The sequence below is a fragment of the Thamnophis elegans genome, chromosome 14, assembly GCF_009769535.1.
Source record: "Thamnophis elegans isolate rThaEle1 chromosome 14, rThaEle1.pri, whole genome shotgun sequence".
NCBI lineage: Eukaryota > Metazoa > Chordata > Lepidosauria > Squamata > Colubridae > Thamnophis > Thamnophis elegans.
This window is the reverse complement of record NC_045554.1, coordinates 30,750,877-30,766,149: the sequence shown is the minus strand read 5'-3', so window position 1 is coordinate 30,766,149 and position 15,273 is coordinate 30,750,877. Positions and strand designations below refer to the sequence as shown.

Here is a 15,273-nt window from a genome sequence, read left to right as displayed (position 1 = left end):
CTGACTTAATTCATACAATACTGGCTTGCCAAGAGATTGCCATTCCCATTTGCTTGCTTGCTTGGGAATAACAGTTCTCCTTTTCATTTCCTGCACTTTCTACTGCTGACGGCATTTTAAATAATTTCATATTTTTTAAATCTCTGCTGCTTTCCGAAGGCAGAAGAGGTATCTATCCCATGGCTTTTCATTGGGGGAATTCTGAAAATTGAAATCCACTCGTCTTAAAAGTTACTAAGATTGAAAGACAGCGCTCTAATTTGATGGCAGAGGGGTCTCCTCTCATTTTAACCCCCAGAATAACCACCTTGAGGAACCAGGAACTTTAAAGAGGGGCCTCCTCCCTAACCTCCTTCCAAGCATTTTAAACCAATTTCCTATTCTGGTTCTAGCTAGAAACCTCCCCAAGTCCCCCCCAATCGCATCCTTCAAGAAAGCTGCAAGCTTTGCAAAGACAGACAGCAGCCGGACCACGTGACCGAGCAAAAAAACCCGCCACTCCACCTAAGTCCCGCCCCTTCTCGCAAACACATTTCCGGCCTCTCCGCCGGTCTCCCGCCCTGCCGCTTCCGGGCGGATCTCCATAGCAACCGAGGCCTAGCTGGTGGACGCCGCTCGATTGGAGCCTCGTCGCCGGAGTCATGGTAAAACGGAGGGACGGGCGGGCCGTGGGGTAAGAACGGCTGTGAGCGACTCCGGCTGGGGTGGCTGGGAAAGGAGGAGGAGGAGGAGAGCAATGGCGAGCCGGGGAGAATCTTAACTTGCCCCGCTTGGACCGGCTGGGAATTCTAGGTGGGGTAGTCCGCGATGTCTCCCACTTGGCGGCTTTCAGGGTTAATTGAAGTGGCTTAGAAACGAATGGAATGCTTTATATTCTTTGTTGCAATCATCCGGTTAGCATGGTTAGCATTCTTGGGAGACAAGCGAAAACGTTTCTCAATTCAATCAGAATAGAGCTAGAAGGGACCTTGGAGGTCTTCTAGTCCAACCCCCTGCTCAAACAGGAGACCCTGTGTCTAGTCTTCTTTTAAAAAACAAGTCTAGTTGCCTTTTAGAAAGCACTTTTAGGACAACTAGGACCTAAATGGCTGACCATCTCCATAGACAGTGGCTTAGAACTTTATTGGAATGGAATAGAATGGAATGGGAAGAATAGGAATAGGAAGAATGGAAATGAAATAGGAATAGGAAGAATAGGAATGAAATAGGAATAGGAAGAATAGAAATGAAATAGGAATAGGAAGAATAGGAATGGAATAAGAATAGGAAGAATAGAAATGAAATAGGAAGAATAGGAATGGAATAAGAATAGGAAGAATAGAAATGAAATAGGAATAGGAAGAATAGAAATGAAATAGGAAGAATAGGAATGGAATAAGAATAGGAAGAATAGAAATGAAATAGGAATAGGAAGAATAGAAATGAAATTGGAATAGGAAGAATAGGAATGGAATAGGAAGAATAGGAATGGAATAGGAAGAATAGGAATAGGAAGAATAAAAATGAAATAGGAATAGGAAGAATAGGAATGGAATAAGAATAGAAAGAATAGGAATGGAATAGGAATGAAATAAGAATAGGAAGAATAGGAATGGAATAAGAATAGGAAGAATAGAAATGAAATAGGAATAGGAAGAATAGGAATGGAATAGGAGGAATAGGAAGAATAAGAATGGAATAGGAAGAATAGAAATGAAATAGGAATAGGAAGAATAAGAACGGAATAGAAATAGGAAGAATAGGAATAGGAAGAATAGGAATTATTTAATTAGTTTCACAATTACCAGTGGTTGTATGTTTGTGTGTGTGTGTGTGTGAGAGAGAGAGAGAGAGACAGACTTTGAAAGTTTGAATTGTTTTGTTTGCAGTCTCTTATAACCTGCACATTAAGTTAAATTGGATTTTGAGGAACTGGATCACTAGTATCTTAACGGTGACCACTGCTTCCTTTGAAGGGGAAGCATAAAAAAAAACAGAAAGCAGGAAAACCACAGAGGATAATGTAGTAGGCAGTTCATCTCTGTTTTTAGGGCATGGAGAGAAATCACTGACAGACTCCAGCCAGCCAAGACTGCTCAGCAGGTAGCCTTTAACATGGCACAACTCTCCCTGTTGCTTCCGAGTTGGTTCATTTATGTAGAGCACCTCTTCTTCAAAATGCTGTGATTGGACAGGTGCTTGTCCATAATGGAACCAAAATGAAAACCATGGGATAAGCTAAGGAAGGAATAGATTTGCTCACCAGGATTTCTTTGGCTGCCTATATTGTGGAAATAGAGCCCAAAGTCAGACACGAGGTCGTATGTTAAAACACATTAGCTGAAGCCTTACAGCCTAGTTTTCAGGTTTCATACTTCAGTAATTTTGTTTATTTTACAGGCAGAGGTAGAAGAAACGCTGAAAAGGATTCAGGGCCACAAAGGAGTTATTGGAACTATTGTCGTAAATGCAGAAGGTAAATATCTACCATACACGCACGCCCACACTCTTAATAGTTATTTTTCTTAAAAACATAATGGAAAACTTTTTGGAGTCACACAACATACTAAGCTAAAATATTGTGTGTTGATTGTGGCTCAAGTGGATGTAGTTAACCATGGGTTATTGCTTTTGATAAATAACTTGCATTTATACCACGTAGATCAAGAGTGGACAACTATTTTTAGACTGAAGCCCTTGCTTAGCCTTGCAAAACCCACCAGAAGCCACCTTATGAAAAGTTGGTAAGAACTAAGCAATGCATCCTCAATTGAAATTAATCAAGAAACTATTGACTAGGTTCCCCACAATGATTTTCTTTTCATCACCAGTATCAGTTATTGAACTAATTAACTTAAGACCATACCTAATGAATGTAGATTTCTCCATAGGTTAAGTGATAACCAGTAAAGCATATCAAAAGCATCTGTTATTGTAAGCTAAAATAACACACAATATCACGAGAACATTTACATTCATACTACAGCTAGGAGATGGTGGGCAGCCTTGAATTTAATTGTGTTGCTTTTAATAATTGCAGAACATTGTACAATTTACAATGGTTAGATGACTAGACTTTCCCAAAAGGTTTCTTGCGGGCAAGTCAAATTGGCTTAATATTTATGTCATCTTATTTTTAAAATGCACAATCTCCTTCCAATAAAAAAAATCACAAAGCAGGGTTTTTGTAATATAGTCCATAACTGTTTCCTGCCTTCAAATAAAGTTACTCTATTATTTCTTCCAATATGTCTTCCAAAATATGTTGCTAGAGAATCCCTCCTTAGCGTAGACTGCCTTAAAGCTTTTGGGAATAATCATGGACAGGAGATAGAGAATATATAGACCCCATAGCAGCCAGTGACTTCACTCCTCAACCATGTCTTCTTGATTTGCAGTTATTGTATTCACTCATTCACCTTTCTGCAAACATTTAATGTTTATCCCTTAAAAAAATACCTTGAAAAGTAAAACAAATCCCCAAGGAAATCAATTAACAAGTAGGCTCTTAGACTGAAGGTATATTAGGTTAATTGTAGCAAGGATGTGGTCTATTGTATCTGGCATACATGCATGTTTAAATTGACACCTTGCCCAGACTGATGCTGCCTTTCACACTGCCACAAAAATAGAGGTTTTCCTTCCTTACATCTGATATTAAACACATCTTGGGGCTGGTTTCTTCCAAGGCCACGGAAGCTCATGAACTTTTTCCCTTTAACCTTAATAGGCTGGTGGTAATTTGGTGCCAAAATTGTGAAGCTTCTTGCATCAAATTAAAGATAGTTACATTATAAAGGAGTCTCTGTCTCTCTCTCTCTCTCACTCTCATACACACACACTCTCTCTCTCCACTAGTGTTCTGACAGAGGCTTCACAAGAGCAAAGTCCTTCTCCCGACAAAAAACCCTTTTATTAATTTCCTGTGAATCACAGACCTTATCTGGCTGGGAGAGCTGCCAGGCAGATATCTGCAAAACCTGGCACGGAGTCTTGGAGAGTCACAAATCAATTAAGCAAACTAATTGTCTCCTGCAAACTCCACTCTCCTCTTTTATTTCCTCTGGAAGGGGCCATCATCCACCTGTGCATGTGCACACTGGGAACAGGCTCCAGCTGTTCGTCTGACTCTGAAGGCAGCTGACAACTGGCATACGGCTCTGGCCTCCTCTCTGCCTCCGACACAGAGCCCTCATCAGAGCCTTCCAACCTCCTCACTGTCTGAATCTGCTGCCCGCTCCACTGGCCTCTGGCAGGCCACAACAACTAGATATAATTCCCTCTTTCCAACAGAAGTATCAGGGCATTAAACTACCCAAAGCCTCTCCTTTTCAGGACTGCCTCTGGCATAAGACAGAGATTGTAAGGAAGATTCCTCCCCTACCGAGGCAATTAGTTTCATCTGTTCTTGGCAATGTATCAGAAAGCGTGGCACGACAAAACCGTGCTCGACTAAAGCGCGCCCGATTAAACCGCGTCGCTGACGTCAGCAGGGCGACAACAGCGAGCGCAGAGAAAGAAGGGCGCTTTAAATAGCGCTTTGAAAGCAAGCCGATTCAAGTTAAGGTAAGAGTTAGGTTTAGGGTTAGGTTAAGGGTTAGGTTAAGGGTTAGGGTTAGGTTAAGGGTTAGGATTAGGTTTAGCGTTAGGTTAAGGGTTAGGTTAAGGGTTAGGTTAGGATTAGGTTTAGGGGGGTTAGGTTTAGGGGTTAATTTTAGGTTTAGCGTTTACAGCGTGCTTTTTTCTCCGCGCTGTTGTCGCGCTGTGATGACATCAAGTACGCGGTTTCGTCGAGCACCCTTTAGTCGAACATGGTTTTGTGGTGGAACCATCAGAAAGATAAGCTCCAAGTCATGACCTGCTTGACAGGCCAATTCTATAAAAGTAACTCATGGATGTCAGTGTTGCTCAACCTTTTAAATATGTACAGATTGGATTGCATTTTAATTTCATTAATATCACATGGAATTTACACTAGTTCCTGATTTTTTTTATTTCTTGGTGTGCAGTGACTACCAACCTGTCTTATGGAATCTTGTCTATTGAAAAGCCATTTCAGTATCTGTTGTATATTGCCTTGGTGAGACCATATTTCAAGTATGGTGTCCAGATTTAGCCACCATTATGCAAAAAAGATATTGAGGTTCTAGAAAGAGTGCAAAGAAGAGCTGAGAAAATTAAGGGAACTGGAGCTAAAGCATATGATGATTGGTTAGAGGAATTGGGAATGTCTAGACTAACAGAGTGAGGGACTAGAGTGACGTGGTAGCTGTCTTCCAATATTTGAGGGCTGCCACAGAGAGGAGAGGATCCACATTCTCCATAGCACCCGAGAGCAGGGGGAAAAGCAATAGGTGGAAGCTCATTAAAGAGAGTTCCAGCATAGAACTCCTATCAGTGAGAACCATTAAAGAGATCAGACAGGCATTTATCCACATTGTAAAGGGTCTTCTGATTCAGCAGGGGGTTGGACTAGAAGACCTTCAAGGTCCCTTCCAACTATAATATTCTGTATGATTCCAGAGGCTGTCAAATGTTTCAGACCAAGAAATTTGTGCTGTCAACCTCTAATTTAGTATTTATTGGAATCCTCTCTGAATACCAGAGGATGGGCTGTTCTCAGTTTAGGCACAGCTGGTTCACTCCCCCCCCCCCCACACACACACACCCCAGGGTACTATAGCATTGAAAAGTTTGGTTATGTGGCTCCAAATCATTTGAAAGCCATTTCTAATATTCCTTTTCTCAGGGATCCCAATCCGAACAACGCTCGACAACTCCACCACCGTTCAGTATGCTGGCCTTCTTCATCAACTCACCATGAAAGCCAAGAGCACAGTCAGAGACATTGATCCCCAGAACGATCTCACCTTTCTCAGGATTAGATCAAAGAAACATGAAATTATGGTTGCCCCAGGTAATAACTTTTGTCTTTTTCCCTGCCGTTGCTTTGATGGCTCGTGATGTTTTTTAAATTTCTGCAAGCCTGCCACAAAATGTCTGTTTAATCATACATTATTAAAGGGGGGATCACTTTAAGAATAAGCTGCCTGATGCCAGGGCTTTCAAGTGTTCACATATCAAGACAGCAAAGTCTTATTTTATCTGTCAGGATTGTGGCAGCATCTGAATCCAGCTGGTGGCTATACTGAACGAGATGAAGAACTGATCTAAGGCAGCTTGTTACGTAATGGGAATAATTGTTCCAGGGTGGATTTGTCCAATTAATAGACAGTTGTAATAATTAAACATTATTGCAACGGTTTACATTTGGAAGATATTTTAACACATTAGACAGATTTTCTCTTGGGCTTTTTAGGTTTATACATCATTGAACTACAACAACTGTGTTGAAAATTGAAGTTTTACTTACCATTGTGGGGAAACTGGAATAAGCAGTGGCTTTATTTGTATCGACCATAATAAATTATGAAAAGGAATATTGGAAATCAAATGTGGAATAAAAATTGCTGTATTTCATCCTGTATTTCCTCCTCCCACAGATAAGGAGTACCTTCTCATTGTTATCCAAAATCCATGTGAATAGATCTACTACTCCAGTCTAAGTGAGCTGTGCTACAATTTTGGAAGTGTCCAGTCTAACCTATGCTAAATTAATGTCATAACATTCCACTAAGAAATTTGTCTTAAATTTAAATCTGTGGAATCAGGAAAGGTCTTTGTGTCATTGTACAATCTCATTGTATTTGCCTTTTGATTATGAAAGTGTATTCCTAACTCCTTAAACAAATAATAAACCCAAATGTTTAAAGCATGCATTAATTTGAATGTGTCTATGTGTAAAATTCAAAACACACATCTAAAATTAGAGCTGTCATTCAAAAACAATAACTAAGCAAGTTAGAATTAAGGAATGGTTACAATTCATATGAAGATAAAATACATTAAAATATCTTTCATTTCAGTTTAACAAATATTCAGCTTCAAATAAAATGTATTTAGAATTAGTGACTTCAGTAGCTATTAGGCTCCATTGAGGGAAAAACATTTTAATTTTTTCTGAACTCATTAAAAGCTACATTTGGCAACTGCTAAAACTAATGTTGCCATTTTTCTTATTCAATTTGCTTGAAGCATATTTATGTGACTATAAACATAGCAACTCAGAGTAACTTCCAAATAATGTAATACACCAATTCTTAAACACATGGAAAAGGAATTGTGAAAGAATGGGAGAAAATCTAACTGAAAGTAACTTCAGTTATTTTTATTCACCGAACTGTTTTCTGTGTCAGTGTTAAATACGGTACTTCATGGATGATATTGAAATATATACCATAATGAAATCTCATTGGAACTACCAAGCCTGACCATTATCCCATTATGCTAAATTTAGGTAAGTAGTCTTCTAGTTGTATTCCCACAAACATTCAGGTTGTATATTCTCTGAGGTTGATTAGAATGCAGAATATTAATTTTTGAGATACTGAAATGAGAAGCACTAAAATTGGGCATAATAAAATTTCTTGGGTGACAAAATTTGATATCATACTCAGTAGCAGTGATATAATGAAACAGCTGATTAGCTTGTGCTGTCGAATTCTATGTATAGGATAATTCTAAAATGGAAAATTAAGTATTGACATAGAGGCCTTCTGTTTAATTGAATGAATGAAATTGTTGCTTCAATGCATGGTAATCTCTGATAAACCCAAGTTTTTAACATTTCAATATAACAAAGTTTCTAGCATATTCAATTTGAATGAAGTATTGCTATCAAGAACTTTGGGTTAGATACTAAGATGTTATTTTGGATTACACAAGAATTTCAGAACTGCCTAGAACTGTAAAAATAGCTGATCCTCCAGTATTACGTGACTGCCCTCTGCAGCTTCTGCATAATCCCAGGAAAGACACAACTGCTTGAAAGAGTTTTTAATTCAGAAGTATCAAACTCAAGGCCCAAAGGCCAGATCTGGCCCACAGGATGTTTAGATCATGCCCGTGGAGCCAACCTGGAAACAACAAAGGACTGGCCCGCAGTCCCTCTGCCAGCAAAAGCAGAGCTCACAAGAGCCACAGGCAACCCTCACAAGCTCTGTTTTCTCTGGCAGAGGGTTGTAGGAGGCCGTTGTGGGCAAAAACGGAGCTCAGGAGCACATTGGGCCACCACAGGTGCCTCCAACATGAGTGATGTTGAGCTGGCCATGCCCATCCTGGCCACACCCACCCGGCCCCCTGAGGTCAAACACAATCCTGGTGCGGCCCTTAATGAAATCGAGTTTGATACCCCTGTTCTAATTCATGCCCTGAAGCATCTTCCCATAATCAAATTTTAAGTGCAACATAGGACTGATACTTTATTAACACTCAAACTAGAAGTTGTATATTGAAAGATAAGATTAAATATGCACAAAATGGAACTAGAACTGACCAAATTACCCATTAATCGGGAAGGAGCTAAATCCATTTTCTAGCACAGTGGATTAGGGACGCAATTTTGTAGAGATAAAAGTATGATACAGTCCCAGGGAGACGCGCATAACATTGGGCTACAAAACTCCTATTATTGACATATTTAAGACAAGCACATGAAGGATTGGCTTATCAACTAATTACATAAAGCCTTAAATACAACACCAGTCACAGAAAATAGTGGCTGGAAGGATTGAATTAAAATAATATAACTGAATATAAAGTTGATAGATTATAAGCTTGAAGTTTCTGTTCTGGTTTGAACATTCTCAGCAGCACATTGACCATAAACAAGTTGTACACCAGTGGAAATAGAGCATGTATGAGCATAGACCATTTGGGAGAAAGTCCCAGAGATACCCTTTTCTTGGGTTCCAGATGTCATGACTCTTATTTTGAACATAATAGATTAGTAGGATTCAACCGAAAATATTCCTAACCCAAAAAACCTTTTCTGTCAATGGTCAAGAAAACATGAAGCTGATGAATCATGCAATACCGTTATAGAACATACCATCCATGTTCCTTAAGTTCCTTAAGTGACTGGTAAAAGCCTACTATTTCTTCCAACAACACTAGGCAGTGATAAGCTTATTTTAAGGGCACTGCGTCATCTCGTGTTAATAAATAAGTGGAAGATTCATAGCAACGTTCAGAGTAATACAAGCGGATAACTGATGAGAGAGACTGGTAGAATCAGATAAATTACTGAACTATCTTTGAATTGATGTTGGAACTAGGTTAAAATGGCAAGGATTTGCACGCCTGGATCTAAGCCCAACAGAGTGGCACTTTCCAAATCATTAATTAAGCCCCAATGCACTTGTGAAGATGCAGAAGGACAAAAACATCATCTCTGTCTATATCACAATCATAAGAATCACTCAATGAAGTTCACTTCCCCATGTTGGGTGTAAGGTAAGTATCAGTATGTATTATGTGCTTTACACCAGTTGCCCCCAACCCTTTTGGCACCAGGGACCGGTTTTATGGAAGACAATTTTTCCATGGACCAGGGCGTAGGAGATGGATGCAACCTACATCCAGTTGCAGTTTACAGTAGGGTTTGCTTGCCCACTGCCCACCTCCAGCTATGTAGCCAGGTTCCTAATAGGCCATGTGTGCACCGTATCAGTATGCATCCCAGGGGTTGGAGACCCCTGTTTTATAGGAAGGGAAACAACAAAACTGATTGTCAATTAATAATGTTAAACTTGACTTCCTATATGATAAACCTAAAATCTTGGTTTAAATAATATGCTATTTCCCAACAACCGCAAAGTGTTATGGATTAATCACCCAACATCTTAAAATAATGTTTGTGCTACAAAAACTGCATGAAACAGAAACTACCCTGCTCCCATGCTGGCTTCATTTATCACGTTGTGCAAATCCAATATGTCCAGAAACATTTATTTTTATCTGTTGGACAAAAAGTATTCCCAATTGCTCTGTTTTCCAGATCCCACATCCTAATCTCACAATTTAATTGGTCTCTCTGCCAGTTAATCGGGTAAAGGTAAAGGGTTCCCCTCGCATATAGTGCTAGTCGTTGCCAACTCTAGGAGGCGTTGCTCATCTTTGTTTCAAAGCCGAAGAGCCAGCACTGTCCAAAAATGTCTCCATGGTCTTGTGGCCAGCATGACTCAACGCCGAAGGCGCACGGAACACTGTTACCTTCCCACCAAAGGTGGTTCCTATTTTTCTACTTGCATTAATACGTGCTTTTGAACTGCTAGGTTGGCAGAAGCTGGGACAAGTAACGGGAGCTCACTCCATCACGCGGTGCTTAGGGATTCAAACCACCAAACTGCCAAACTTTCTGATCAACAAGTGCAGCATCTTAGCTACTGAACCACCCTACAGTTAATCAGAGAAATTGCTAAAATTCTTTAGGAGTAGAGGCAGAAAACACTTCTCAATGCATACAAACACACAACCCTGTTTAAGTCCAGATACTTTGGAGAAAGATTTCTAAAATAATGCAGATTCTCTACAAGTACATGAAATAATCAGAAAATCGATCAGTCTCTCTTTTCGCACTTGCATACTGATACCGAAACAATCACATTTCTTGCAGCTTCACTGGGATTTGTTTACTATTTAAAATGGATCTGCAAACATTACAGTAGGAATCTCATCATACTTATACACTGGAATGGGATGGTGAGATGTCCAGGTTTTATAAAGACCTTTAGCTTTGTTATTGTTGTTATTACTTTATTGTTAGACTGTTATCCTACGGTTGAGGTAAATTCTCCAACTCTGCCACTAAAATACAATTACTGCTATGAATCATAGAGTGAATTTAAGCAGATTTTACCTAATATAGCATAGCAATAGCACTTACATACCGCTTCACAGTGCTTTACAGCCCTCTCTAAGCAGTTTACAGAGTCAGCTTCTTGCCCCCAACAATCTGGGTCCTCATTTTACCAACCTCAGAAGGATGGAAGGCTGAGTTAACCTTGAGCCTGTCAGGATTGAACTGCTGGCAGTGGGCAGAGTCAGTCTGCAATACTGCATTCTAACCACTGTACATCATGGATGGATGGATGGATGGATGGATGGATGGATGGATGGATGGATGGATGGATGGATGGAAGGAAGGAAGGAAGGAAGGAAGGAAGGGAGGAAGGGAGGAAGGAAGGAAGGACAATAGCAATAGCACTTAGACTTATATACTGCTTCACGGTGATTTACAGCACTCTAAGTGGTTTACAGAGTCAGCCTATTGCCCCCAACAATCTGGGTCCTCATTCTACCGGCCTTGGAAGGTTGGAAGCTGAGTCAACCTTGAGCCTGGTGAGATTCAACCTGCCAAAGTGCTGCCAACCGGTGATCAGCAGAAGTAGCCTGCAGTATTGCACTCTAACCACCACACCACTGTAGCCCTGTGTACTAAACTAAATGTGCACTAATCTGATGCTGATGACAATAGTTTAGCATACTGAAAAGCAAGGTCTGCCTGAAAGTTGGATGCCCCACCATCCCTTTCAATTTACTTAGAAAGCTGGAGACTTCCATCTTGCTCAAACGCCTGCCATCCCCAATGCAGAATGGAAAGAAACAAAACAATTACCTGCAGCAGTTACACCAGGCAATAGAAGCTCAATATGGCTTAACGTGATGTGCTTCAATGATTCATGGAAACCGCCATGTTCCTTTCTCCAGAATCTATTGCGCTATCCAGTCAAGTAAAATCTGGTGAAGCTGAGTTCTGGAAAGATTAAAAAGAAAAATAGCCTAGTAACTCATTCAAATCTAAGAACTTTTAGCCACAAACATTCTTTGGAATGCATCCTCCTGAAATTTGGCAGATAATCTGAAGAAATTAGTGGTTTAATTCTGTCAATTCCAGCACTAGACAAAACAAGTTTGAACAGGATCTAGTAAATGCATTTCTGCAACTTACTACAGTTTGTATTAAACGTGGTTTTTCTTTGTGGCTCAACATTTTGTGTGATCCCAACTTTTTTGGTTAGTTCAATGTATTCTTTAAACCCAGAGAATGAATTAATAAATAATAAATAGGTTAATATTTTGGCTGACTGTAGGCAAAATATGCTTTGCCTTCAGTTTAATAATACATTTTAAAGAAAAGAATTAAGCCCCCAAACCAGTATTTTGGTTTGTTAAATCATTTTGCCCTAGTCACCTCCCAAAATTGTTTTTAAATTTTTTTATAGTACTAACAAAGATCACTAGCACTGATGATGTTATCTAGTTTGGGTAATGAAACGTCTGCAAGAAAACAACCCAGCTCAGAGAGCACCAAGGACCGCCCTTAAATCATGGTTTCCCTGTTTTAATTTAGAAACTCAGATCATAACCTAATCTCTCAACTACAAAACACAGGTTTTAAGGAATTAGAATCTAGCTATTGCTATAGCCGGTATGTGATGGCTCAGTGGCTAAGATACTGAGCTTGTTGATCAGAAAGATTGGCAGTTTGATAGTTTGAACCCCTAGTGCCACATAATGGAGTGAGTTCCTCTTACTTGACCCAACTTCTGCCAACCTAGCAGTTTGAAAGCATGTAAAAATGCAAGTAGAAAAATAGGAACCATCTTGGGTGGGAAGGTAAAAGTGCTCTGTGTGCCTTTGGCATTTAGTCCTACCAGCCACATGACCACGGATATGTCTTCAGACAGCGCTGATTCTTCGGCTTTGAAACGGAGATGAGTACTGCCCCCTAGAGTTGGGAATCACTAGCACATATGTGCAAGCGGAACCTTTACGTTTTATTGCTATAGCCAAAACAGTGATTCACCAATGTTGTAAAATAAATACAAAGTCCAATTTTGAATAGCACATTCTTATATGCAATGCGTCTACAAGAACTCCCATACCCATTCCTGAGTAGAGATGTTTAAATATTGCCTTTCTAAACAATTATTTGGGCTGCTTTGAAGAATTTCTCCCTTTTCCCAACGCTCTTTCAGGAAATGCATATTAATGTGTTCCACTTCATTAATAACATTAATAGAGGGGAGACAAAATTTTTTGTAAGATATCTCAGAGGCAAGCTTGGGATATGTAAAATGACCCAAAGACGCTGAATCAGCAAGTGCACAAAATGAACACTATCTAATAAATAAAATACTTGTGTTGTTGTTAAATGTAGGAGAAAAGGACAAATATGAATCCCAAGTGAAAGAAATTGTTAATATTCTAGCATACAGGAAATCCAAGCGAATAGCTGGGGATGCATTATGCATGAGATAAAATCCTTGAGCGGTGATTCAGAGTTCCCATGACTACAATATAATGCAAAGTAATGCCTGGAGTCTGAGAACATCGCCAAGAGCTCCCTCTGAGGTCTTTGAAGCCGTCTCCTAACAGAAGAACAGCACAAAGATGTCACTACAGGGTGTAAAACAAGTACCAGTGGGGCACATAATTCAACTTTAGGGAACCACTTGGCTACCCAAGGTATGTTATCTCTCCAAGTCATTCTCAAGAATACTGCAAAGTACCAAAGTTCAAGCAGGTGAGTAATTATTCACCAGCAATCTTCCTTGATATTATTCTGACCAGTGGTGGGATTCAAATTGTTTTACTACTGGTTCTGTGGGCGTGGTTTGGTGGGTGTGGCAGGGGAAGGATACTACAAAATCCCCTTTTCCTTCTGATCTGGGACTTGGGAGGCAGAGAATGGACAGGGGCGTGAACAGTCAGAGGTAGTATTTATTGGTTCTCCAAACTACTCAAAATTTCCACTACTGGTTCTTCGGAACTGGTCAGAACCTGCAGAATACCACCTCTGGTTCTGACCCAGGCTTCTTTAAAAAGTAAGAAACAGAGTCTTGGTCCTGGCAAAACCTCTTTTATATACATGACTGTGAATTCCTTTCATTCACAGTCAGCAAGGCTTAGCAAGCAATCTTTCAGAGGAATAGTTATCAACATGAACCTTATCTCATTTGGAGAGCTGCCAGATAAGTCGACCCTGCTTTCTTAGTTGTTCTTGTCTTCTGGCAGCTCTGTGCATGTGCAGACTGGGAACAGGCCCCCTAACCCTCACTGTTGTCTAGCTCTCTCTCTACCTCCAACGCAGAGCCCTCGTCTGAGCTTTCCTCAGCCCCCAGGACTGGCTTATGTTCCTCCCCAATCTCCTCACTGTCCGACTCTGCTGCCAGTTCTGTTGGCCACTGGTGGCCCCAACAGATATGTTGCAAAGAATGTTTGGGATCACACAGTGCAATAGAGATGCATTTTTTTTTCTGGTTTGAAGATCATGCTTAGCTTTAAAGCCATGGCTAGTTTCCCCCCAAAATACCACATGGAGTAAATAACTTTCACTTGATTTAATACTAACTCTACTTAGTATCAAATTGAATGAATGCAGCTACTCTTCAGTTAATACAATCACTTTCCATTTTTATCGGGAGGTGGGAGATTGTGAGTCCACATCCCATTGTTGCTTTATGAAAGCCAGCTGGTTGACTTTGGACCAGTCACTCTCTCACAGCCCAACCCACCAGGCAGGGATGCTGTGTGATGGATATGTTCACTGCCTTGAGATACTTGTAAAAATAATAAAAAAGGATAGAAATAAATAAAGTCACAATCAGAGGTGGGTTCCTACCAGTTCGCACCTATTCAGTAGAACCGGTTCATCAAATCTACCGAACCAGTTAGAAGAGGTTCCACCAGTGGACCCGGAAAGCAGGCCACACCTACAGAAGAGGTTCCAAATTTTTTTGAAACCACCACTGGGGTGTGTGTAATGTCCCGCAGTTATCTACGCATTAATAATGATCTAGTAATATTTCCTTATACATTTTAGGGACCTTTCCTTACATAATTGGTGTTTTCTTTCATACTTTTGGATTTCTAATTTCTGTTTCCATTAGTTGGCAATTGCTAAAACCAATCCCACATGAAAAAGTATTCAAAGCCTTCTTGATTTTAATTGTCAATTTATTTATTCCTGCACATTGTAATATTTATTCATTTACATATCTCTGTTTTTCCACTGTTGTGCAAACACAATTCCAGCGGCTGCTAACATGTGTAAAATTAAATATATATTATACTCCCTTTCAAATAGCCAACAAACTATTTCTGGTTTTAATTCCATATCTTGCTTTACGATTGCTTCTAACCACTAACTTCTGAATAGCTACTTGGACCGACCTAAGTACTAATTCATAATTTCATATCAGGTTACATGGGCGGCAAGCCACTTCCATCCGGTCACATGGGTGGCAAGCCACTCCCACAAAGGAGGCCACACCCACAGAGTAGGTTCCAACAATTTTTGAAACCCACCACTGGTCACAATGTTAATAAATGGTGACAATATGACTTCTCTTAAGGGTATTCTAAGAATTTTGAGGGCATGAGAAACAT

The 15,273-nt window shown here is 40.1% G+C and overlaps 1 protein-coding gene across 1 annotated transcript; it reads left to right on the top strand.

The window, feature by feature from the left end:
- The first annotated feature begins 551 nt into the window (after positions 1–551).
- On the top strand, positions 552–6,756 carry DYNLRB2 (dynein light chain roadblock-type 2). The gene is made up of 4 exons (XM_032230270.1): positions 552–644; positions 2,380–2,455; positions 5,729–5,896; positions 6,483–6,756. The coding sequence occupies exons 1-4, from the start codon at positions 642–644 to the stop codon at positions 6,524–6,526; spliced, it is 291 nt and encodes a 96-aa protein (XP_032086161.1). The 5' UTR covers positions 552–641; the 3' UTR covers positions 6,527–6,756.
- The last annotated feature ends 8,517 nt before the right edge of the window (positions 6,757–15,273 follow it).